This window comes from Perissodus microlepis, chromosome 18 (genome assembly GCF_051167445.1).
Source record: "Perissodus microlepis isolate ML-2025 ecotype Zambia chromosome 18, ASM5116744v1, whole genome shotgun sequence".
NCBI lineage: Eukaryota > Metazoa > Chordata > Actinopteri > Cichliformes > Cichlidae > Perissodus > Perissodus microlepis.
In genome coordinates, this window is record NC_140478.1 from 20,872,210 (window position 1) to 20,899,988 (window position 27,779).

General features: G+C 39.1%; 1 protein-coding gene across 1 annotated transcript in view; it reads left to right on the top strand.

Annotated features, from left to right (window-relative positions):
• b4galt2 (UDP-Gal:betaGlcNAc beta 1,4- galactosyltransferase, polypeptide 2) overlaps nt 1–27,779 on the top strand; it is a 204,582-nt gene that overhangs the window by 157,914 nt on the left and 18,889 nt on the right. The window contains exon 6 of the mRNA XM_084913342.1: nt 7,516–7,638. Within this exon, the coding sequence (XP_084769468.1) occupies nt 7,516–7,638 (123 nt within the window). The remainder of the gene's footprint in view (nt 1–7,515; nt 7,639–27,779) is intronic.

Genomic DNA, 27,779 nt, shown 5'->3' on the forward strand with positions numbered 1-27,779 from the left:
TTCAGTGTATAAAATCTAATCAGTATCTTATAGAAGTTTATCATAATGCAGAGATAAAACAATCATCAGGTATTGTAGGATGAGGACCCAAATGCAGACTCCAAGACAACAACATAGTCCCAACAAAAAAAACTCAGCTAACTCAAATAAGCCCAGGAAGTCAAAGAGTGAGGACACATGGGAAGTTTAACAGACTCTGTGGCAAAGACTTGGAGGAAAGACATGACTATTTATACACATAAGGTTTTCAGGGAAATGGAGACACAACAGACTCACATTGAAACCAACAAAAAAACCTTTCAGATAAAAAAGGTAATATTTAAAGGTGTATGTTTAAGTAAAGGTTTATACTCTAAATATGTTCATGTATTTCCTTAGCAGTTTATTCAACTTCGGCTCCAGTTATGCAGGTCTTTAACTGGTCTGGTCTGAAACCATAGACAACCACAGGTCACTAGACAAAAAGGTGTATTTCATGACTGGTTGGTGAGTGGCTGCTGAAGGTTGTTGGCACTACCTACATGTAGGTGAAATTCATTGCTCGAGGTATATAGTGTTGTGCTGAAAACTTCTTGCGATTGCTTTGCTCACTAACAGATTGTTGTGGTCACCTACCCTGTGTACTTTGCAATCATTATCCCACTGCTTGCCAAGCGGTAGACAACCTGTGAGACACAAATGAGAAAAAGAAAGAGTTCACCTTCAAACTAACACATTTCAGAATATGTAAGTTTTACTTTGAAGGCAAATACTCTGAAAAAGTGCATTGCACAAGTTTCACTATCATATGTAGAATAGCTGACAGGTGTTTGCAGATAAGTTGGTGTCTTCCATGCAAACTCCTTCCTACATGGCTGGGGGATAGGAAAGGGAGAAAGAAAGATGAAGGAAAAGAAAAACAAAGGGGAAGAGGGACAGTGAGAAAGGGCACTTAAAAATAGTGTGCAAACTCCTGGAAACTATTGTAGGCTGCTTGCAACCAATGCAATCAGCTCCCAAGAACTGCCAGCAATCTGTAGCAACTACTTGCTAACCAATTGGAGAACATACATTTACCATAGTTATCAAAGGTTAACAGGGGTGCAAACAAGTCTGTAGGCCTGTGTGACTAGGGCCTTTGTGTTTTGGGGGGACTGGAGCCAGCTGTCATAAGGCAGAACGCAGGTAAACCTAGGACAGGTCACTTGCTCAGTTAGAATTACTGAATAATCCAACCGATGTGTTTCATTGGGCTCTACGTTTCTAATTTCTAATGCAGGATAACCCAAAGAGGTCCAGAGCCCTGAATGGCTGGGTCCTGTCTAAGCATCTTTTTGCATAATGACACCACACCTACCCTCAATTATCTAAAAGCACTGGAAGTATTGATGAATACTCTAAACATGGCCAGTGATGTGACCTGGCCATCCAAAAGCTGTCAGTCCACAAGAGTTATCCTACTGAAAACCCTCAGGGGCTCCTGCAGGTCCCTGATATAGTGCTCAATAAGCTAATGCTATCTGGCAACAAATACAATGCAGGTGGTAAGAAGGGCTGAAGCTTACATTTCTTAATAGCAATTAATCAGTAAAGACTTAAAATGGTTTCATCAGGTTTTTTGGCTCCTCTGAAATAAAGAAAAGGGCATACAGTGAAAGGACAGCCTGGAGGTGAGAGTGACTGGAAGGTCAGAGAATTGATTGTGGTTAATTACTTGTGTTAAAATGAGATCGTTGAAGAAAACTGATTCCAAGGTCAGCGTGGTCTGAATCAGCCTATCAACTCATTTGTTCAGTACTTCAAATTTAAGCATGTAAAAAGTTCATAAACTTCTAAGCTGTGCAAGAAAAAAATGCAGCAGACTCCAGTGACTTTTGAGCACATTTTTAAAGTGAGTACCTTTCAGTATTTTGGCCCCGTCGTTTTATGAAGGCAACTTCAGTCATTTCAAAATGTAAAAGGAGCAGATGTTTCTGATAAATGGTGGAAATGGTAAAAACACTAACAGTGAAAGTCAGGTCACATTAAGTGCTACTCCATTACCTTAGCACCTCAAAACACCAAACAGCTCTCTGTGCAGAGTGTGTCACCTTGAAGTCCATTTCATAACTCTGACTTTTTCAAAAGTATTGCACAAATTGTGTGCTAGAGCTTCAAGAAAAAGGTTCAGAGGTTCTTTAAGCTTTTTCATATTTCTACATAACATGACCTTACATATCAGAGTTTCACTAAATTCTTTAGGTAGAAAAAGAGAACCTGATTTAACAAATTTAAAAGTATGTATAACACTTTTATGTGACCCTGTGTGTTTTATATTGGATCAAAACTGCAAGCCTTTATTAAGGTTGATTAAATGCAAAACAGTAAATTCAGAAAAAGACGCAAACAAAGCCCAAAAGAAATACAGAACACTAGGTATTCAAGGAATAACTAAGGTTGCCAGACAGGAACAGACTACAAAAACAAATACACAGTATAACACAACCATGAACTGAGGCCTGAAATACAGACATGAGGTAATCAGGGGACACAGGCAGTGATGATGAGACACAGCTGAAACTTTCTCGTCTCTAAACAAGACAAAGAAGTAAAACTAAATATAAGAGAGAAATTACTATAAGAGAGAAAGGGAATAACAGAAAACACAGAATATAGAAAACTTGACACAAGACAGGGAACAAGAGCTCATAGAAGACAGACTGTAACCAAGACTCAAAGCCTAATGGGAACTGATCGTACACGATACTGGGAAATACTGGAACAATCAATACCTAGAAATAAGAAACCGTAAATGCTCGTGAATAAAAGAAAATAAAAGCCTGAGGAACGGCTAAACTCAACTACAAATAGCAAGGGCAGCTAAGAGCTAGAGGTAAATGCTAAGGAAAACAACGAGATACATTATAAGAAATAAGCTTACAAGGAATCAAACAGAATATATTTAATAATAACTCCAAAAACCCTGGACCATGACACAGGTGCCGTTTCCTCACACTTCATGTGAGGAAACGGGACCATGACACAGGTGCCATTTCCTCACATGAAGTGTGGGATGTCACTTCACTATCTCTTGAAATTAATTGCTGTTATAATTCCAAATTAATTTCTAATTAATTTCCCTTTGATGAGCAGTGGCTTTCTCGTTTAGCTCTTCATTTTTAAAACTGGTGGACTCATGAATTGTAAGACAGCCCTTTAATTACTTAGAAATTACCCTGGGTTCCTTAGTGACATTGCAGATTATTATTATACACCTTGCCTGTGGGGTCTTTGTTGGTTGACCCTCCTGTGTCGGGTTTTTCAGATTCATTCATTTGCAAAAAGTTTGTCTGATTGTAGATCGGTGGATTCCAAACACCTTTTAGATAGTTTTGTAAACTTTCCCAGGTTCCTGAGCATTAACAGCTCTTTTTAGGTGGCCTCATTTGCACCATTCAGGCTCAGGCGTCGTAATAGATCTGTATTTCACAAGCATCTGATTGCCTTTCCATAGATGAAAACACTGTTTTTGTTTCCAAATTAATGCCGATTCCAAAGTTTACATAGTTTCCCCCACTCACAGATGAGCATTATTGGGTCTATTGACTTCATCCAAGAAAATATTTATTTATTTAAATTTTAGTTGTTCTTGGTTTCACCTCATTGGATGACGTTTGAGTTCATATTTATGTAGAAATATGGAAAACCTCACAAACCTTTTTTTGTGGATGGGAACATTATGAATGTGGTCCAGTATATTTAAATAAACTACAATTATGCTTGTTTATTTAAATGTGCTGATCTAATCCTGAAGGTTTATTAGCACACTTATTTCAGGACAACTTCACACATTCAAGCTATTTGAACATTAGTTTTACAACTTTAATATTTCTCCCTAACATTAATTAGTAATTACTGAATAATGAACTCGGATGCACAGTGGTACACAGCACAACGAGGGGATCCTGGGTTTGAATTCATTGGACGGTTGACCCCTTCTGTATGGAGTTGCATGTTTTGTGTGGGATTACTGCTCCCACAGTGTAAAGACATGCATGCTCAGTTAATTGGTGGCTCTAAATTGGCTATAGATGTGTATATGAGCATGAACTGTTGTCTTTCTGTCTGCGTTAGCCTGAAATGGGGTACACACTGGACAAGCTACCATCTTTTATCCTATGAGAGCTGAAATGGGCTTTTGCACCCTTTTAACCTGAAGTGGTTAAGAAAATGTATGAATGGGTTTTTGCGTGATGAGAAAACTTTCAGAAACTTTAATCTACAATTTTTCATTTTGAACTTTGCTTAAACCACTTCTCCCAGAGTATTAAAAGACTACTTTAGACTAGGATTCAGGAGACTGACTGACTGCCTCTCAGTGTAATGTAGAGAGCCCGAGTGCTGCGGATCAGAGCCAGAAGAAGCTCAGGTCAGACAAGGAGTCTGGAGTTTTTGAAGTAATTAGAAAAACATTTATGGCCTTTTGAGAGAATCGCCTTGACTGAGCTCTGATTACTGTGTTTCTGCATGTTTTCATGTCACAGTCCCAGAGTCATTGGTACGCAGACGTGTTGTGTTTACTGCCACTGAAGAGGAATTAATCTCGTTCATTTACAATGTCATTTTCCCGTCGGCACTCATTAGGCTTGCTAATGCTAACACAACCAGCAGCACTGTGCGACCGACCGGGCCCGACACGATCAGCTGGTATTTTTCTTCTGGGGTGACAGCTGCTACCGTTTATGGGTGTCAGCATACGCCAAAGTCGTACCTTTGTCGCCACGGTCAGTGAGGAGCTGAACAGAAAATGCTGTGTTGGCAAGAATCTATGCGATTATGTGTAAAGATCAAAGTAGGAGATTCCAAAGCAGAAGTGATGAGAGCCACTACAGGGTGAGGTATGGAAGAGGAAGGGGAGCGTATGGACTGGAAATAAGATGAGTGCTTATGATGGAAGTAGGGAAGCCATACCGACTGGAGTCTGCTGATGGTGTCGTGTGAAGTTGTCGGTTCAGTGTAATTTAAAAAAGAATTGGCAGAACTGTCCCCAGAGTTTTGTTGTCTTTGTAGGAAAATTTAATAAAAACTTCACTCCCCCAAACAAAACATGCAGTTCGGCTCTCGCTCACTCTGAATTTTTTGCTTTTCTTTTCCCTCAGCATGTGTCCTTTTTAAGCACACACACACCTGACCGTATTGTTGCTGGGAGAACGGTCTCATTAGTTTTCACTTGTCATCTTCCAACAGGGAGCTGTCATAAGTTTTACAACACTGTAGAATACACACACACACACACACACACACTGCCCTTTGGTTAGACTCCAGGCACCTGTCATGACATTTCCAACCAATGTCCGTTGGACTGTTCTCATGTCTTTTGAGGAAAAATAAAACCCTGCTTGGCTCCTGTTGGGTCTGTGTTGCCACAAGCCCCGCTAGTTTAGAGACTTATTCCTCATGAAGAGCGGAAAACAAGACAGAACATCTTCAACCGGCTTGTCACTCGCTAACGAGGGAAGTTTTGGGTCAGAACCAGCTCTTGGAGCTCACGCTCCTCACCTGACTCCAGCCCCAAATCCTTAAAAGAGCAGCTTTCCTCACAGCTATATATTGACAAACTGTTACAATACAGCACAAGCACCTCCCTCCGTAAAACCCCCCTTAGTTACACTATGTGTGTGTATGTGTAAGCACCTGTATGCATGTGCAGGCACGTGTGTGTGTGTATGTGTATGTGTATGCATGTGAGAATGTGTGTGTGTGTCATGGGGGTGCGTTTGTGTGACCTCCTGCTGACCAAAAGGGTCATAAAAGCAGGAAGCTTACAACACAAGAAACATGCCTTCCAGATAGGATGTATCTGCAATAAAACCTCCCCCAGCACAGAGTGGCTGGAGAGGTGGTCAGAGACAAAGGAATGTCTTGATCCTATAGTTTGAACTCAGAGTTTACAAATTTAAGAAACACAATGACACATTCAACAATTAGATATATTATAGATATATATATGTGTACAAACAAACATACAAATACTGACAACTTTATTAGCTACAACTTCCTAGGCTTAAATTCTTCGAGGCATGAATTCAGCAAGGGGTAATTGAGATGATTTGAACTTTACGGCCATGGCATGCTATGTTGCCAGAAGCAGACATCAGAAGATGGGTACACTGTGGTCATAAAGGGATGAAAATTGTCAGCAACAACACTCAGGTAGGCCGTGGCGATGCTCAGCTGATATATATAATACATTAACCTTTAGAAATCCAAAGTGTGCCAAGAAAATATCCACACACCATTACACCACCATTGAACCATTGATACAATTCAGATGGATCTATAGTTTTATGTGTTTTATACCTACCTCTGACTCCACCATCTGAATGTAGCAGCAGAAACTGAGCCTCAACAGACCACGCAACATTGGTACAATCCTCTGTTGTCCAATTTTGGTGAGACCCAGTCGTTTGCTGCTGTAGCACATCTGCTTCAAGTTTCTACATGCTGTGCATTCAGACTTAAGTCTTCTGCGTACCTTGAGTTAATCTGTTCAAAACAATCGGGCCATGCTCTTCTGAAATCAATAAGGCATTTTCACCCAGAGACCTGCTGCTCACTGGACGTTTTCTCTTTTTCAAACCATTGTCTGCTAACACTAGAGATTGTGTGGGAAACTCCCAGTAGATCAGCAGTTTCTGAAATACTCGGAGCAGCCTGTTTGCCACCAACCAGCACGCCACGTTCTAAGTCACTTAAATTACCTTTCTTCCCCCCCATTCTCAGAACTTCGGCAGGTTCTGTCTGTCTTGACCATCTCTATGTACCTAAATGCATTCAGTTGCTCCCATGTACACCTGCACAGGTGTACCTAATAAAGTGACCGGTGCCTCTAAAGCTATAACTAGCATTATAGCTAGAATCGCCATTAAAGAAGCTGCAGAGGTCTTTATTTGCAAGTATATTCTCACCCGTCTTTACATTCGGTCATTTCATGTTGCCTGAGTGGATTATATACGGATGCGGATTATCCACTTACTGTAAAAAGACTCCCATTAAATTATCCACTTAGAGACCATCTAAGACAAGACACGGTAAGAAAAGATCTCATAGCCTGAAACAAACTGAAAAGATTTTATTCAAATGTAAATTGCGCGTCTCTTAAGCAGCGTTTGAAAACTCCTCTTAATGCATCACATTATCATGTATTGATGCCGCCCAGGACTCGCTGTCAGCTCACTGAAATTAACAGCACTGAGAACGCGCACGTACACACAACTGTTTAAGTCACGGAGATCTTGAGCTCTTATTAGACTTTTTTGTTTTTTCTCACAAACGATCTTCGTGCCATAAAGCGGCGCAGTGAATTTTGTCAAAATGCAGCCCTTTGAAGCTGAACGTAACATTTAGCCACCGCCAGTCTTTCTGACAGCTCTTGTTTGTTTATGTAATTGAATCGACGTAATATACGCATTTCAAATATGCATGTGCAGCCTCTAAAATGTAAAAGTATATTCTTGTCTCATCTGTGCCATCTCCTCCCTTTCTCTCGTCGTGCAGGCTGCCCTACGCAGGTTACTTTGGAGGTGTTTCGGGTCTCAGTAAAAAACAGTTTCTGAAGATCAACGGCTTCCCGAACGAGTACTGGGGCTGGGGAGGAGAAGACGACGACATTTACAACAGGTATGTGTGGACGGTTGAGCTCTGCCTGCGATTTTTTCACCGTTAAAATGTGTGGTTATCCTTGATAATGGAACTTTTCTGCAAAGGAAGGCAATTTATAAAACCCAAACTAGATTAAATTATTTTTATTCATGAGTAGAGGACAGAGTCTACTGTCAGGTTTACACTCAAACTGCACCACACATTCACGTCTTTTATGTGTTGAATATGTATTATTTATGCCACTCCTGGAGACGGTAGTGGCACAGTCAAGTATCGCGAATGCAAGTGACGTTGAAGCTCTTCATGGAAGAGGTGATTTATTATAATTATTCAGGAGAGGGAGTCTGATTAGCAAATAAATTAACCTTTTGAAGCACTTCAGTCAGCTTTTAATGACTAGCTGAAGTTCACTAATGACATTTCTGTGGATGTTGGCTGAAATCAAATCTGGGAGAAGAATATTCGTTTGACAGCTCGACAGAAAGATGACTTAAGACGGGACTATTAGCTGAATTTATCGTCTGCTCGGGAGGTTGTTTGCACTGAACTTTGTTTGATTACCCAGTGAAGTGATGATCAGACTATTAACAAATGACAGCTACAGCAGTGAACCCTCATCTGTCTGTGGTTGGTAAAGAATCATAACAGCTAAACGCAATGCATAATGATATACCATAGAAATAATGAAGCTAACTAAACACAGGACCTCTATCTCTCCCTGACATCTTCTCTCGTAGCACAGATTAGCTCCATCAGTCACACAAACAAACCCAAAATGTCAGTTTCATGTTTCTTAACAGCTGAAATGAACATATGAGATGGCAGATTAACTCCAAAAGAAAATATATTGCAGTCCCATAAACAGATGCATTTGCATTCAGAGAAGTGGGCACAAATGCACAGTATAATTATAAACACACAGGGTTGCATACTCACAGCAGGACGCTCCTCCACAGACACGATGCCACCTTCATCTCTATTGCATCTCCTCCTCTTCTTCTTCTTTTGTTTTTCCTCTCTGTCTTTCTCTGTGTCCCGCTGTCACGCTCACAATGTGAAGCTTATCTTTGTCCTCTCGGAGTAATAGCATTATAAGAAAACTGAAAATGGAGCAGTTGAGAATAGTGGTTTTTGAGGATGGACTGTGTCAGCCAACACAGTATTAGAAGATTACAGCTGTTTGTCAGCATCTGGCTGGATGTGATAAAAGAGATCAATGTGTGCTTCACTGAACGGTTGTGTGTATAGGTCTATAATTATGCACCAAAAGTTAAAGTACTGACTTTAACGGAAGATAGCTCAACTTTACAATTGGATGCTGCAGATTTTTCTGGAAATATTTTCTGCACTCCAGCTGAGCTGTTTTGGCTGCTATGAAATGTGAAGTGAAGTGCTGTGCATATATCATTAAACTGCCAGTTAAGAAAAGAAAACTTTAAGACACTGAATTGTGCACTCCAAATTTAACTCAGTTCACACTTGCTCTTACACTAAAATACTTAAGTTGCCAGCTCCACAGCAACATTTCCACCAAACCAGAATAAAAAATGCAAAATAATAATATTTGCTTTACTAAAGGCATGCCAAATACAAGGAATCCTCATATTAAGTTGCTTACTTGTTAGTGAAATACAGTGTTTGTACACAAAGAATACTGGCTGATATATCAGTCTGAATTTATTACTGACAAAGAAATCTATATCAGAGCTGGCATCTGCACTTGCCCCAAGATACCAGTGTTGGCTTGGCTCTACTTTACAGCCTGTAGCCTCTTTTAGGATATTACTTTAACTTCTTAGACCAAACATGTTGTGTACCATATGGATGTACTCATCCAGATAAAACTGTAGACAGCTGCTGCCAATTCGGCAGAGTCAGGTCTGTAATAAGTTCAGAAAGCTGAAGTAGATGTGGTGAATAATGTAGAACTTATAGCAGTTAAAGACCCACTTATTTTTCTTGGGAGCTTATGGAGACCAAAGAGGGTGTTAAAGGAGTATTTCACCCAAAAATTCAATTTAGATTTTGTTTCTCTGACCCGTAATGCTATTTGCTATAATGTGAGTTGCTCCGTTTTGGAGATATTCACTCTATAAATGTCTGCATTGTCACAAATATAATGGCATTAAATGCCTATCAGCTCAAAAAGTCAAAGAAAAAGAGCAAAGACGATGCATGCGGACACAAAATGAGCAGCAGTGTCTTTCCATAAATCCTGACCAGATTGCTCTAAATAATCTAAACTTGTGAGCAGTTTCTTATGACATGTATGACAGTATGATGACAGTAAGTTTTTCTGAGCAAGACAGAGAATTTGAAATTAAATCATCACAAGATGCGAGTGAATTGCAGACTTTCAGCTTTAATTCAAGGAGTTTTACAAAAAAGTGTAATCAACTGTGCAGGAATTGCAGACATTTTCACACAGAGTCCCCTATTTTAAAGGGGATTTAGCAGTTGACTGATAAACTGGTAGGTTTAGGTGGGTTTATTTCATGTTAAAGAGGTGCAAGTGTCATTGTCAAAGTCTGCAGATTGTTTGCAGCAAGGCGATGGAGCATCTCAAGGGTCCATGGACTTTAGGCAGTCATCAACTACAAATGAGTTTCATCCAAGTATTACAATGAATCCTGAAATTTAAAATTGTGTTAGTTTGTCCAATAACTTTTTAGCCTCTTGATATAAGCCCCTCCTCACTTAACCGGCAGTATTAGCTATGTGTATACTTCTTTTTGTTGGGAGAATAGAGTGAAAAAACTATGAAACACACCAAGGTTTTTGTAGTTGAATTACTGGGTCATGATTTCTGGAACGAGGCATAGCTGCTGAGTTTTCCTAATATATTTGTGGGGCACTTTGACCAGCACAAGGCAAATGCCATCAGGTTCCATTATACTAAAGAGAAGACATCTCTACAGCCACTATCTACAAAACTTGGCAAGTCACACCAGGAGCAGTCTACAGTAGATCGATAAAGCACTACAGACCAGATGAAAAATATGGTAATTTGATTATGGGGTGAAATGTCTCTTTATAAGGGCACAAAATATCGACTGTATATTCATCAGATGACCAGAAACACAATCCCAAATTAGACTTTTTGTCTTTTTGCCAGTTCAGTGACAAAATGGAGTTCGTGCATCCTTACATCACACTGCAACATCAGAACAGCGAGTGAGTTGAATGAAGTAATACTGACTGGCTAAGTGTTTAATGCCTTTAGAAATAATATAAACTTGAGGCAGGATTTTATCCTTTAGATAAGATAGTCCCACTGAGATTTGACTGAGAAGGCTCTATAAGTATTACTCTGGATGTATTTTACATTTTATCTGTGTTTCCACAGTGTGTTGTAGTTTACTTTTCAGCTGCGGAGGAAACTCCAACAATGCTGTCCAATAAACATACAGTAGCTGGAGGGGTCGATTCATACAGTGTTGTGCTAAAAAAATTATAGAAAAAGAGTTCTCACTGACCTTCCTGTTTTGTTTTTTTTTTCTGTATTTATTCTGTATTTTTATTCATTCCAAAATGCTGCTGTCAGGGACGACATGTTTTGTTTTGGTTTTTTTGCTGGAGTTTTAAATTTTTGTATTATATTTGGATTCACTGTGTTTATGTAGCAGATAGTTCCTGGTTGATTTCTTTATGATTATTTTCTCAGTTTGGTCTTTAGTCTTTTTTTCGCTACCTTTTGCAATCTAGTTTCTGTTTGTGGTTTGAGTTTTAATTAGAATTATTAGACTCTAACCTTTACCTTATCGCTTCCTGTTTTATTTTGGTAGCTGTTATCTTCTGTGTCTTGTTTCTATTTACTTCCCTTGTCTTGTGATCCTTGATTAGTGTCAGCTGTGTTTGGTTCCCCACATGTTTCTACTTCCTTTATATTTAAACCCTAAGTTTACTTTTGTTCTTTGTTGTTATTCTGTCTAGTCAACTTGTACGTTTCCTGCTTGTTCCTGTTTGTGTGTTCCCCGTATTCCTTACTCCTTGTTTAGTTTTTTGTTAAGACATTTAATCAGCCTTAATAAATAGCTCACTTGTTTTCTGCATCTGGTTCCTCACACCTTTACTCTGTAAATCATGAGAGGTACTGTAAAAAGCCTCAAACTCAATAATTATAAATAATAATAATACTTAATAATAAAAATAATATTTAAAATTATACTCATATTTGGTATAATAGTATATAATAAATACTTGAAGAGACTTATGCAGAAAAAAGCAAATACAGCTGAGCCTGAAGGCTGGGTAGTGCTTCATTTGAAGGCTCACATCTCCTCCCACCATCCACCTTCACTTTTCAGGGCTGGCTTGTTTTAGAGCTTTTCGCAGAGTAGGCTGAAGGCCCTGAAAAATCCCTGAAAACACATTTGGACAAGCTATTGAAAGACTATGGAGTGTGGATATTGCTGCGTGTGCACATAGCTGAGGCTTTTTTTAAACCAAGTAACAAGTTTCTTCTTCAGCTTTTATTATGGAAGATCTTGTTTTTTAGCAAGACCTTATTTGTCCCTGTCAGTCCAGCTAGTTGATCCACACTAAAATATATCATATTAACAGATGGAAATGTAAGTTTCCTGCTGGCATTGGTGATCCCCTGACCTTTCCTCTGGTTCCACCATGAGGTTGACATTTGTGGATTCGTGTGAATTGGCTCAAACACTGTTCAATCGATGGTCTTGACATTTGATTCACACATTTGGAGTACCCACAAGATGAATTGTAATAACTTGGGTTACTTCCTTATTTCATTTCGTGAAATCATAAGATCAAAAGTTTCATTTGTATTGTACTTTACAAAAGTTTTGGCATTACCATAAAGTTTATGTATAAATATTAAGCACTGGCTGCTAAACATCAGCATGTCAGGATGGTAATGATACCATTCAGCTCGAAACACAGCTGCATCTTAACCTCAGAAATGTGGCTCTGCTCTCACTTTTACGGCAGTTGCCATTTGCACAAACTTTAACAGCATCTTGCTGCATTCAGAGGACAAAGCAAGGGCACAATGCAGGAGCATCTCCACTTTCAGGATCAATATCACGCACTAGCAACAAGTGCTACAGATCATACATAAACCATAAAATAAAACCCCACCATTCACAGAAGAGTGCAGAAATGTCAGCAGTGGTTATGGATAGCGTCTAGCTCAATGTCAACTATTTGCATTTATTAAGTATGATCACGCTGAATCTTCCTCAGGCTGAGATTTGGGAGGTTTATCAATGATGACAATGTGGCTTTATGAGCACTGAGCAGCACCCGCCCTTTTTGCACATGCACCACCCAAAGGTCAAGTGTGCAGTGGTGTGTTAGCCTGTCAGATGAATGCACGGCCTGGGCATGTCTTATCAGTTGTCGGGATAAAAGGAAAGTCAGGCATGGCTTGTTAAAAGAGGAGGCAAAGGTACAGCAAAGACATTTCTTTACCTTTACATTGTTTTTCAGTTTCAGAATAAAAGTGCACACAAAATGGAATAAGGTGGTAATTAGTAGTAGTGAAAACACAGGCCTGCATGGTTCAGTTCTGAGACCTGAGCAAACAGTTTAAACCAGACCTGTAGTACGAAGCAGGATTTCATCTTATCCAGGTAACTTCAGGGTTAACAGTACTATTGTTTATTTCATGGTATAACGCCATAGTAACTTGTGCTATGAACCAAAGCTGTTCTGGATTAGGTTAGCTTCCAGATTAGATCAACAGGTATGAAATCCCTGCCTACTGACCAATCGATTCTGGCAGATAGTACAGGGGCTCTGAAGTTTCAAAAATAAATATAGATATTTAAAAGGCAACTTTATTCCTTGTTTTTTCTTTTATGTTGGCAGCAAAAGATTTTACAACAGTTTTATTGTTCTATCAACATTAATATTATTATATTATTATCCTTAAACAGGATATCTGCACTGCACCTGCTGACCTTTTATTAAACAGACCTAGATTAAACATTTAATTCTGTTTTGTGTTTAATCTTTAGTTTCCAACTGTTAAAATTCATCAAGGTTGCAACTGAAGGAATAAAAAATAAAGCTGGCGTTTAAACATTAATGTAATCAAATACTTGATTATAATCCATCAGATTCTCCGGTGTCTTAGTGATAGAGCTTTGATATTGATAAGTCTGTCATCTCACAAAGTCGGCATTTGTGTTTTCTTTTCTGGCTTTAAATATGCTAAACTTGATTAATATAGAAGATCTTTTCCAGTCTTATTGACTAAAGCACACACTTTTGATAGTATATTACCCTACAGTGGTTTTCTTCTCAAGCACACTCACGCCTCTGATTTGATCTGCAGCAGCTGTGTTGCTTTCAATGTGTTTAATCTCTTCATATTTTCCCCATAGTGTAGTTCTATCTTTCTTTGTAAAATCAGCCGCTCTTCTGCTGATACATCCATCCATCCATTCTGTCCTGCTTAACTTTATCAGGGTCACCGAGGGGGGGCTGCAGCCTATCCCAGCTGCCATAGGGTGAGAGGCAGGGACAGATTCCCAGCCTGACACAGGCCTGACACAGAGAGACAGACAACCATTCCCGTTTACATTCACACAATCAGAATCATCTTTATTTTAACAAGTTTGTGCACACAAACAAGGGATTTCACTCTGGTTCATTTTGCTTTCTCAATACAAAAAATAGAGTTTTTTAAACAGACAATTTTAAATAGGCATATATATATAGGCATATATATACACAAGCAGAACATAAATACAGAGACGTTAAAACGAACTACAACTGGACATGAGCGATAGATATTTAATAGGCTGAACATGGTGTAGCCTGGCTGAACCTTAGATGTTCATGTTGACCACTCCATCCTTACCTGTGTAAATGGTACGGTCCATGCAGGTGCATGGGCTTGAGTAGCGGAGGAGAGAGGAGGTGGTATTTTATCTAGTTTTATTTTAGTTCCTTTGTATTTGGTCAGATTCCCTAGTGAATTAATTATGTCTTTCATTAAGACTTAAGATAAATAAATTACACTTTTTTGGAACATATTTCTGCATCTGCTTCTTTAACTTCTTCTGCTTCTAGACATTAACAACTGCCCCTTGTTTGAGGGAGGGGGGGGGGGGGGGGTCTCAGCACAACAACAAGTATCTGAAGCTGAAAGGCTTCTAAGAATGCGAGCTGTAGATGCAGCGGGGAAGGATGGATCTCCAGCTGAGTGAACTAAAAGGCTGGCCAGTTAAGTCTCTCAGGATTCAGTAAAACAACTGGAGGAGTAGGATAAAGGGATGAAGAGATAAAAGAACAGGAGTACACATCAGAGTGTGCAGTGTCCATGAAATCTGCCTCTGGTTCGTTAAAAGGAAACAAAGTTCATGGGTATGAAACGTGTAAGCAGTCGATGTGTCCACCAATCTCCATGTGCTCTTTCTTTGAAAACTGCTCTGGAAAGAGGAGCATCAGCTAAATGACTAAATCACCCCTTTATACTATCTGCTCTCTGCTCCAGCACCTTTGCCTCACTGTATTTTTTTCCTCCTCTCTAATCCTCCAGCTCTTCACATCTATTTTTTTCCTGTCTGCCTCTCTTCTTTCCCTCAAAGTAATTTTCCTCTCTTTATCCTGGTTTTGATGCCACAGGCTGTGGCCACTGCCTGAAACGGGTCCTGCTTGCTTAATGCCAGCCCGGGGGAACTAGCTGTCCCTGCTGCTCAGTGTGGCCTGAGCCTGTGGCAGAGAGGGCACATGCCACTTGCACAACTGTCAGCACCACTTCCTCCTTGGTGGCTATTGCTGAGAAAGAAGAAGAGAGAGGGAGTGTTTTCTTTCCTCACTATTCTCTCACCCTCTCTGAACATCCAGCATTAGCCTTAGGCAAAGACTGTTCCTATCCCAAGGGCTTGAGTGCAAGACCAGCCTTCAGACGCTGCAGACGCTCACTCTTTCCACGCACCCTCCTTCCCTTGCCCTTTCCCCTTCCTCTCTGTAAACCTCCCAGCGGTGGCTTTCATCAGAGCCTGAGCCAGCATCATATGCACATGCAGCACAAGAACTGTGCATGTTTCTGTGAAGTCTTGACAATGGTGTAAGAATCTGGATATTTTTGGCTCAACACTTTGAGCAGCCTTTGATAAGTTCAGTCACACGTCTAGGTTAAGAAGCTGTTTTCACCCTTGGGTCAGGTCAGCAGCAAACATCAAGTCTTTTATACCTTTTTTCCAGTTGCCCTAATGTGTTCTTAGATCATTGTTTGACTTTGTTTCGTTAATCACACACGAGACGTACTGATACAAGTATATGTCAGTAAACTGATACCTAAAGATACAACAGATATTTGTACAAATACTTAGGATGTTGTTTTTTAGAGCCTGATTAACTTATCGGCCAATATATCAGTATGGATATATAAAGGAAGATAGGTAAAAATAGAGACGGGAGAAACACCCTTCAGCTCGTGCTTGTTCATGCTCCAAAGCCTGTCCACCAGAGGGCACTCCGCAATTTCCCTGTTAGCAATATGTGTTGAGTTGGGCAGAGTGTCAGTGAGTAAATAAATGACTAGGCTAAATGTTATTATCAGAATAATATCAGTATCAGTTTTAAAGTTGCTGTGTCGGCTGAGCTCTATTCTTTTGTATTTGATAATATGAAATGGTCTTATTTTAAATGTGTGGCGGTAATAAAAAGACGACGTGACAGGAGAGTTTGGCGAGGGCCGGTACATTAATGAAGTGAGTAAGGGGATAGTTTCAATTGTTCATGAGGCAAATCTTGTCTTACTAATGACCAAGAGATTTAAGAACATTTCCCCACACTTCATTCAGCAGCTTAAGTGTGCAGTAGGAAAAGAGACTATCAAGCACATGGATGGATGGATGGATCTTGTAAGAGCACGTCGACTTCACCTCAAACACCTTCACAATTTGTGAAAAAGATTTCTTTTCCCCCACCATTCGTGAAACAGCGACGCAACTCTACAAATGCTTTCAAGGACTGTCTGTCCAATAGTGCGTTATTATCCCAATTTTCTATATTGTGTAATGCCTTCCCTCCTCTACTTCTCCAGCTTTTGACTTAGCTCCAGGTATGTGTTGTGAAAAATATGAAGAGTGCATTTTTGCTTAGCGAACAAAGAGTAAAAAAAATGTGTTTTTTTTTTCTTCAGTTTATCAACTTAGGGGTGACTGCAATAAAAGGAAAATGTCCAAGGTCCTTTAAGGAATTATGATAAATATCTTTTAATGCATGGCTGACAGCCATTTTTAAATTTTCCTCTGGTTTGGTAATTCAGTTATATATGCTCCGTGGACAAATTAAAGCATCCACAAGGCTTGGCAGGGAGAACAAAGAAGCCCCCTGGGAAAAGAGAGAGTAAGCAGGCACATTTTTCTTATCATACGATACTTTCAATGTGACAGTTGCAGGAACAGAAGTCAACGCGACACGGTAGAGAGCACCTGCTTGATTCTAGAGTTGAATCAATGTAGGGTGAAAGCAAGGTGACGAAAAGAAGCAGCAGCAAACAGAAAGAGCTACATGAGTGTGGGGGCACTGATGAGTGTAAACCAGGTCAGCTGGCTGATATACATCCAGCAGCAGCAGATATTGTAATCTGTCTGAACTAATGTCCTGTGTGATTTTCTTGTGTATTAACTGGAAAAAAAATTGCTATGGAACAATGAAAAAAAACTTGCCCTATCTATGGTTGGTTTTTGCCATCAGACATGTCATTTAAAGGCTGTTGGAGCATGAGGATGGTGCTTCTTACAGCCTCAGCATTGTTCTGAAATCACATTGCAAAGACTTAGAGTCAGCAGATCTGTGCCTCTTTGGAGTCTCAATCCCCCAAACCACTGACAAAGTACAAATCCTAGGAGGTATTACTGATGCAAACCTGTATTTTATCCAACCATCAGCAGCATCAGTGAAACAGCTACCAAGTCTTCTCAGAAATATTTTAAATATCAAATATTTTTGCCAACAGGAAACCATATTGCCCTTTTTTATTTATTTATCTATATATATCTATCTGTCTCTCTGTCTATCTGTGTCTATCTGTCTTTTGACTGGATCATAATGCAGTCTGCAGCAAATTGATGGAAGTTCCGAATATTCCAAAGAGCTTCTAAGAGATTATATTAATGTAATTCTAAAAACATCTCTCTTGGCTACCTGTTGATTACAAAACTGGTTTAAAGAGTTTGCTTCTGATCTTTAAAATACTTAAATATGTTGACCTGTGATATACTCACAGCATGCTTCCAGTTTACCAACACAGCAGAGTCATTTTACAGCTGGGGTCTCTCCATAAGCAAAAGAAATAAGGACAGAAGCCTAAAATAAGTGAAGTTTCCTCCAAAAGGAGTTCTGTAAGGGTGCCAGTGTGCTCAGCATAAAGGTTAAGCTCTACCTTTGTAACAGTGCGCTTTATCCCAGATGAATCCTGTCATTAAAAAAATAACTCATTCATATATCTTAACCAGAAGGTCCCCATTAGTCATTTTAAACTCACATTTCTATGAATGTAGTCAGGTTGGATTAATCTTAACAAGGTGATATTTCAGGGATTGAAGTAGATTCTGAATAATGCGGCTGATTCGTTAATGAACCTTAGGAAATCAGGTCTTCAGTGTTTTTCAAAATTCTTTTTTCTGTTACTGCACCTTTAATGTGACATAAACAGCTCTTGTATTTCCGTATATTTGACACCATTTCAGTTTGTCCATATTAAGTTTGGTTTCTGAGAAAATGATGCATGTGTTGAAAGAGGAATACAATCTGAACCTCTGTGGGATCCTTAGATTTCCATTGCTTCCACTAAGCCATGATACGTGACCTTCCCGGTGAAGTCTCAGTCTTTTCGAGTTTTGAAACACAATACGTTCAACCGTGTCTCTGCTCTTTGTTGAATTGCAACAAAAAGAACTATAAGAGGGATGTCCCAATACAAGCTGGAATCATCAAGGGATAGCAATGGAAAATATATTGAGAAAGAAATTAGAAGCAAGTGCAGGAAGTGGAAAGGAGGAGGGAGATGGAAGGAAGAGAAATGAAGCATTTAGTTGGAGGTGTGGTCCAACGGTGCAGTCACAGTCAGAAGCTGCTGCTATAAGAAATCTACATGCACAGAAGCAAATGTACAAGGAGAAAATATTCTGAGAGCCCGAGAACGTGTTGAGTGTTTTGATTGCATTCAGTTAATAAACCGAGCGTAAATATTTCAGAATTACAACAATAAATGACTTTTTTACATTTTTAACCTTTCAAGTGTTGATATTTTAAGTGTTTCTTGGTTTTTTTCCTCCTGTGCTTTGCGGTAATACTCACATCAGGAACATCATTCTCTTAATGCAGTTCTCAAACCATTAAGGGCATTTCTCATAATGCAGACTTACTTGTGCAAAAGACACTAAAATAAATAAATACAATTTCAAAACATGCAAAGTTAATCACTTCCTTTTAACAACTTTTTATGAATTTTTAAGACCAAATCTGTGTTTATGTTTGTGATTATTTAATAGTCATTGCCTTAGTTAAGTTCTGGTTATTGGTTATGATTTCTAGTGTTTAGCTGTTTCTGTGCCTTCCTTGTGTCCCTCCTGTCACCTCATCCTTGTCTCTACATTCATGTACTTCCTGTTTTACTTTGACAGTCTGTCCCATGTCTGTGTATTCTGTTTTAATTGATGGGCAGCTTTACTACTTCTGGCCTTACTCTTTGATAAGTATTTGAAAATACTTTGAGTTGATTGGATTGAAAACGGTAATGCAGTACTGGACAGTATTAAGGTAAGTGAGAGTTCTGAATAAAACACAAGTTGCTATGATGAGTTGTGAGATTAAGGTGAGAAATGCAATAACAACGTAGTAGACTTCAGTAGAGCTGAGCAGTGAATTATGTGGAGAAACAGTAGTGTGTACAGAAAAACTGCATTACATAAAATGAATTTTATGAATTTTTCCTCTGTCCTCTAATATATATCCACTGTGAAGCTCATTCCTTTTTCTTTATTTTACTGTTAGTATTTTGCAGACACTATGATCGCACTACAAGCCCCATCTCAGGTCTTTGTGCATCTAGTCAATTCCCCATTAGCTTCCACTGCATTGGCTACTTGCCCATCTCTCCAGGATAAAGCTAACATCTTCCTACAACAGTCTGGTAATGATAACAAATTCGGGAGGAGATAGTTTATCTAGTACACATCCTCATGTGTGTCTTAAAAAAGCACTTTTTGAATTATCTCTACGAACCACGCTGTTATGAAACTACCATAACTAAAAAATTTGAAAAAAGCAGAAGGCCATTCGACAGTTTTCCCTCTCGCAGCACACAGATGTGCTAGTTCTGAGAGAAAAATCTTCCTCTATTATCACCCACTCTCTACTGCACATCGTCCAACCTGCACCACAGCCACCCACTCCTCCTCTTCCTCTCCCAGCTCATTTCTGCACGCAGAAGGGAACTGAGGCAGGACATCAGACTCAGCTCCCGTTTCTACTTCACTCCATTGCACTAGTACAATTAACTCCACTTGTGGGAATAAGAGAGGAGAGCTGGAGACATTTCTGATTAATCCAATCAAACAGGTCTATGGTACGTGGGTTTGTGCATCTCCTCCGTCCAGAGTGCTGCAGAGCAATGAAACTTTTCAAGACAGATCTCTCTAGCGGACAGATATCTTTGTTAAGAAAAAAAAGTGTTGGATAAGACATAAAATTAGAGCTTTTTGGGTGGTGGCTCTAGTAGTTAGGAAGACTTTGCTGGTTAATGGTTTCACAGCAGGAGTCCAACTGTAACTCAGCTTATATGGAGCATTTTATTCCACTTATAATTGGTGTAATTGTGTGATTTTTTTTTTTTTTTTTTTTTTTCCTTCATCACGACTGATTCAGAATAAAAGCTGTTGAGGTGAATGCTTTCAGTGTGAACACTGAGGCTGAGATGAGTAAGATCATATAGTGACCCTGGATTACTTGCTGCAAAGTTTCTAATCAAGCCCTTCTGAGTATATTGAGGAGGAGTTGCCAGACGACTATGAAGGTCCAGTTTGAAGGATGGTTTTACCACTTCCTTGTGTGACAATGTTCATGGTCTCTTGCAAAATGACATAAAATCAGCGTAGAAATGTCATATTATTTTATTTTATAAGGTTTTAAAAATGTCCATCTTGGTCTGTTCTTTTTGAAATCTTTTTTTTTCTTTCTTTTGTTTTTTTTTTTTTTGCCTTTTTTCTGGGCTATGCATTCAAGCTAGCCTGGCCTGGCTCTAGCAGCGGGCACCAGTTTCCTGCTTCTGAGTGAGAAGAAGTTGAGCTGGGTCCATTGGCAGGGTCCATGGACTCGTACTGCGGTGCCTTCCAAGCCTAGGATCTGTAGCGTTAGCAGAAATTAATATTAACCTGACTGGGCCACTATTTTCTGGTTTAAACTTTCCAGTTTGTTTAAGCCTGCTCCCACTGCAGTCTCAGTTCTGTTTTAGTCTCACAAGTGTGTGACCTGATGTGGTTTTCTGCTGTTGCAACCCATCTGCCTCGAGGCTGCATCCCGAGATATTTTTCTGCTCGGTTATAAAAAGCCATTATCTAAGTTACTGTGTACTGCCTTTCTGTCATCTCCATCCATGCTGGGCATTTTCCTCTGACTTTCCTCTAATCAAAAAGGCGTTTTTGTCCCCTGAACTGCCGATCCCTGATGTTTTCTTTTTTCTGAATGAACTCTAGACTGCCAAAGTCCACAGTGGTTCAAAAACACCCATACCAGCTCATGTAGGCCTGACAATTAAACCCAGTTTTGGTTTTGATATGAACATTAGCAGACTTTTCTAATATTTTATCTATTGCTGTGCTGCCACATGATCGGCCGACTGGGTAATTTCACGAGTAACCATCTATTACTAAGAATAGTTGTTGTTAACTTGAAAGGATTAAAAAACTGAACCTAATTTGTGAGTTTATGAGAACTGTACCCTTCCAATCACATTAACTATGATTCCAATCATAACAGGACTTGATAAAGACTTGAAATAATAGTAAAATGGATTTTGTAATTTATGTCAATCAAATGTTCCATTTCTTTTTATATTCCTAATTAAGTTTTCAGTGACTGTCAGGTATTGAATAACTGACTCAGTTATGATGAATATGATGAATGTTAGTGGACTGTTATGGAAGAGAGTGCAAAACAGGGCAGGACCTTTTTTTGTTAAGCTCAATATTTTGTAGTTTTATGAATAATTATGAAGTTATTCATCCATCAACTTATTTTCCAAACCTGTATCCATCTAGGGTCACAGGAGGGTTGGAACTGGTCCCAGATGATTTTGAGCCGTGGGGTACACTGTGGAACAGGTCCATTACGGGGCTAGCACAGAGAGATGGAAAAACATGCACACTCGTATTTATATCTGCATCAAATTTCCAGTCACCTTGCATACATCCTGTTTGCATGTGAGTGGAAAATGGAGGAAACTATACAGGTGACGGTGCAAGCCACAAAATCAGAAAATGTTTATATAATCTCATCATAGCACAATGAATCTCACTGTGGCCTTCTTCTGTATTTTTTTTATTTTTTTAATCTGGCTGCTTTCGGTCTTTGCACTTGAGTCTCCAAAAAAAGTGCTGTAAGTTCCCCCCGAGTGGAGAATTTTTCAGCAGCCACCCACCTGCTGTGTTTCAGTGGAGGTGGCTGTTGAATGTGTTGTCTCTGGATTATATACATCACACAGAGCATGCTAAAGCTTTCCTTCCTGCAGCTCCGCTGTATCCTCACTGTCCTGTTCTTTCTTGCATAATAGTCACACTACGCTGTCACACTGTGTTACTGCCTCCTGCCTGTCAGAGCCGTGGAAAATATTCACTGTACTCATGTGTCACTTGAGTGTGTGTTGGTGTGTGCGCTCTAGATGATTTCTTTTCCTTTGGTCAAGCAAGGATGCAACTGCAAAAATAAAGAAATGCTAGTTCATTAGTTAGCATGCAAATCATTAATCCACATATGCATTCATAAGCATGCAGTGGAGGTTTCTTTTAGAAATCTTTTAGCTCTGTGTTGCGTCACACGGTACCAACCCTGAACTTCATTTATCTAACTGTGTGCTGGCGTTAAGCTGATGAATGTGGGTATGTGTGGAGTTATAACAGCTGCTTTTGCTTTCTTTCTATGTGTGCCTTTGTGCCTTCCTTTTCTGAACGAGTGTCTTTGACCAGCATTAATCATCATGCAAAGTTTCATATTGACAAAATGAGGAGCTAGAGAGCTGGCCCACCCTCAGGGAGTGCTTCATGATGAAAAGAAGATTTTGAAAGCAGGCAGGGAAGGTAACAAGCAGTGATACGATGATGTAGCAGAGGATTTCTGAGCAGCCCTGATGCTATTTTACACAAGCACGCTCTGATCTTCTTATGTTTGAGAAGCCAGCAAACAAAGCTTAGCAGTGCTTCTGATCAGCTCAACACACACACACACACACACACACACACACACACACACACACACACACAGAAAAGTTTGGTGTAATTTATAGAGAAGTGTTAAACAATAGCAAATGTAGTTAAACATACACCCCCAGTATTCCAGTTAAATTCATAATACTCATAATATTCATAACGAGTGGTCTTCACCTGCATTCGTCTACTGAATCTGTTCATTTGGTGGCAGAAACAGGTGCCTGAAAACTGAAGGCTGCCTCCCATTCTACTTTTCTCAGTGCATGTTGGGAAAAGAGTGAACTTGTCATGGGGTTTGCTAGATGAGGACCTGATTGCAGGACAAGGTCGTAAATCCATATGATGACTATAGAATACAGCAATCCAACAGGAGGACAAACTGACTCTAAATAGGCTGGAAACACACAGAGATGACAAACTAATAAAGGACAAAAACAAGCTGACGCTATATATACACAGAAGAGTAATCAGGGCAGAGTGGAGTGAGCTGGGAGAAATGAGACAAAAACTAATCAAGATAATCAAGATAATGACAAGGGAGGAAGTAAAATTAAACATAAGGCACAAGAGACAAATGATTATCAAAATAAAACAGGAAATGAAAAACTGGAACACTGAACACAAGAGAACTTGGCACAGGAGGATAAAACAGAGGAAATTAATAACTGAAAACTGAAATTAGCCTACAACCTAACAGGAGCACAGAAATAAATCCCTGAACAATAAACAAAGCAAGAACAAAAGAGAACAACAATAATCTGAAAGTCCAAAACTCAAACCCCAGAGCCCAGGACCTAGGATCATCACAGAACTGAATTAAATCAATCGAGTAATTTATCTAGATTTTGAAGTAACTTGCTAGTAGCTCGGCTGGATTTATATTGGGTAGTGATTCAATTATTTAAATTACTTAACTGAACTTCTTTGGATAAAAGGAAATTTTGCTATAGTCTCACATGTATATTTAGATTTTGCTCCTATTTTGACAAAGTAAGTGTGACTTAAAACTAAGCTGTTAAAATGAAGCTTTCCCATAACTATAACAGTACAAAACAGTCATTCTTATTATCAAAGAATGTAAGCTTTGTCTTTTTTTTTCTTTTTTTTTTTTTTTAGCTTTTTTAAATTGTATTCATTTAAACAGCCATTTAGATAAAGGAGAGCGCAGATTTAAAAATGTCTGATTATGCCTTCACACTTCTTAAAACTTTCACATGGGACCTTTTTATATTTAAGGATTGCTTAATTTTGTAATTACAGTTGCTCCAAGACAATAATAACAGTAAAGGACTGAACTAAATTTAATAATACAATACATTACAAATTTGCAAACTATAAGAAATAGCTCAATTACAAATATCCAGTATATTACAGAGACCTATATGATTGACATTTTACTCTGAACTGTAAAACTTTGTTATTTGTTATTTTCACTGTAGATGATGTGCAAAAGGGTGTAACTATTGCACTGTGTACTGTGGATTAGATGGAAGAGTTGTACAGTGGCAGGAATGACTTCCTGTGTCGTTCAGTGGTGCATTTGGGTAACCTCAGTCTCTCACTGAACATCATGCAGTGGGTGGGAAGTATTGTCCAGCATCGTTCTTATCTTGGACAAAATTTGCCTCTCCAGCAAGGGGGCCTGATATGTACCCTTAGGCCCCATCCTTGATTCAGACACTGTCTTTCCCTTTTCACATAAATGGCCTCCTTGACTGCCCTCTCAAACCAGCGTTCTTCCCTCTCCAGAATGTGTACATCCTTATCAATGAAAGAGTGGCCACTGGCCTGCAGTGATCGGACACCATCTTTCCCCATCTTACAATGCTGTGATTGCAGCCATTCTCCAACTCTGTGAATGATACTCCATTGATCAGTAGTTCTTGATCAATGGTCATGACAATGCATCAAAAGAGGTAGACGATGGCATCCTCATCTCCAAGGCAGGGCTGGTAAACTGAAGGGGATCCTGATGTGGCCTTAAAAAGAAGTTGTAGCTGGTCAAGGATGAGTCTTTCCAGGGTGTGTATGGCGTGGGAAGTCAGTGCCACAGGCCTGTAATCCATGCGTAGTATTCCAGTTTTTTTTCACAAGTACTATATTAAAAAGTACAGTTTAAATATAATTAAGGTCACATTTATTCCACTTTACACCAGAGAGGCATATTGTCACTGCATTTATCTTAAATCCCTTCGAAACTTCTCAGAGGATTAATTTTAATGACAGGTCAAGACCCATGAGGTAAAACTGTTGAATATTCTATGAGACACTAAAGGCTAGAAAATAGTACAAAATAATTTTTGATTCACATTAAAGCATCAATCTGAATAATGCAGCATTTAATAATTTAGCCTTGAGAACTATTGAGCTTTCTTAGTAAATAGAACTGTTATTTTGTCCTTTTTCTATAGCAGGCCTCTACCTGCAACAGTTTTTATGCTGTGTCATCTATATTTTCACTTAAGGAAGTTCTGGGAGACTCTTCTGAAAGTGCCATTACCAGTCTGAAAAACAGCCAGCTATGAAGCTGTCTGTATGGCAAAGGGTGAAACAAATTGTTGATTTACTCTAAAAGTCTTTCGTGACGTGAATCTCTGAATATAAAAATAAGATGCTGAGATTTGTACTGATTCAGATGAAGGAGAAAGGATTCACCCCGGGCAAGCCTTAGCTACACTCTCTGCAGGGTAACAGGCAAAAAAAAAGATTATTTTAAAGATGCAGAACTATGCATAATATAAAACTAAGGACTGCTTTGCTCACTTTCAAACCCACACATTATTTGCACCATAATAACTCTCACAATTATGCAAATGCATTCATGCTCACATGTGCACACACACTGACAAAGCAGTTATCTATGCATGGCTGCTAAATCAGAAAAGTCCCCGAGATTTGAGAGAAAAATAAAGAAAAAGAGGCTAAGATCTCTTATTTAGTTTTTCAATGAATTTATTTATGGGGTTGTTTTGATGGAGTTTGGGTTTCTCTTACAGGCTGATGTGCTTTTGATGGCATGGTGCTGCATTCTGGGTTATTTACATTTTGCTAGTCTGTAGAGAAGATGAGAGGTGAGAAAGAAAAGGGAACGTGAAGAGAAGGAGATGAACACAGAGAAAGTACAGACAAGAGGGGGGGATGAGGAAGGGTGGGGAGGAGAAAAAAGGTGAAAATAAGCATACTGTGAAGAAGAAAATGCACAGAGGGGAGTGGCAAGGTGAAAAGAAAACAAGGAGCATGAGTAGGTAGGTGAAAGCCATTTTTACACATTCACTTCAGCCCTGTACTTTTATACACATTACCCAACGAAGGTGCAAATGAGAAAGCAAATGTACTGTGCAATCAGACTGGACATTAACGATCTTTACCCTCACTTCCAATATTAGTATAGCACTGGTAATAGTCCAGGGTATTCGCAGCTATTGAGTGGTCATCCTGTCTTCTGCCTCGTAGACACTCAAGCAGCACCCTCCTCTAAACCAAACAAAGTATTTCAGGAAGAGAGAAGGCTGTTAGCGCTAACTGTATACTGTTGTTAGCTGCATTTGAGGAAGAGCAATTCCCTGACCTGATTCTTTACACATTTTCCAAAGTTAATGTGTGGAAATACCTTTAGAGATAGTCAGGGAGGGAAAGGAGTGGATATGAAAAGAGGCAGAGATTGAGTTAAACTGATAAATCAGTAAAACTGAGTTTAGCATCAGTGCAAAGAGTGCTGACTGCTGTGACTCTATCCAGTCCACAAAAAATTCACTTCCCTCTGTAATACCAATTTAACTGAAGACACACATTTGAGAAATGTAGCTTTTTAATTTGTATTTTTTACTGAGGGCTACATGAGAAGAGGAGGCAGTTAGCTTAGCCCAAGCAGTTGGAAAAGCTTAAGGATTGGAGCAGAAGAGTTCAAAAATATACACTTTCAAAAATTTGATGAAAAAACTTGAACAGGGCTACACAAATAAAGGTATATTTATATAGCAATGTCTAGTGGCGCTAAATGTTAGCGCTACTAGGCTGCTGCTATGGTTATAAAGCGGTTAGCTAGGTTTTAAATTTGGTCTTTTTATTGAATATTATTTATTTGTGGATATATATCATAATAATCTATCAGTTTTGCCTTCACATAACCACTAACCAAATTAGATAAACTTGTCCTCCGTTTTGAAATAGTGGCAGTGTAGGATAAAGTAAATCAGGCTCATAGTTTGTAGTGAACACGTCCACTTATATGCAAATACTCTGATAATCTTCAAAACTGTGCTTAGAAGGAGAATGTTTGTTCTGTTTCTGGTTTGTGTTACGGTTTTTCAAGTTTTAATATCGCTTAACTAGTAGTTAGCGAGTACTGGCAGATAGGTCATTATCACTCATGACATATACAAGGAACCATGGGAATCTGTTAGCAACCAAAGTAATAACTTGCTTACCAGTTGGGGAATATTTATACTATAGAGCTTTTTAATTGGTCTCTTTTTGTTTAAAGTTAAGCCTAATAACTAAAATTTAGAAAGAAAAGGAATAGCTACATATTTTCTCAACATGAGGTTGAATGTTTTCACATTTTATTGAGTCACTAAAGTGAATAAATTGAATTTTCAAGTCATTTTTGTGGGGTTGAATAAATTCACCACTTCTTAACCAAAGATATTTTTATTATAAAATGTGTTTTTTCACCATGCCAATTAGATATGATTCTTTGACACAAAAGCACTTCACAAAGCACCGACTTTAACCTTCAGCAGACTGTGC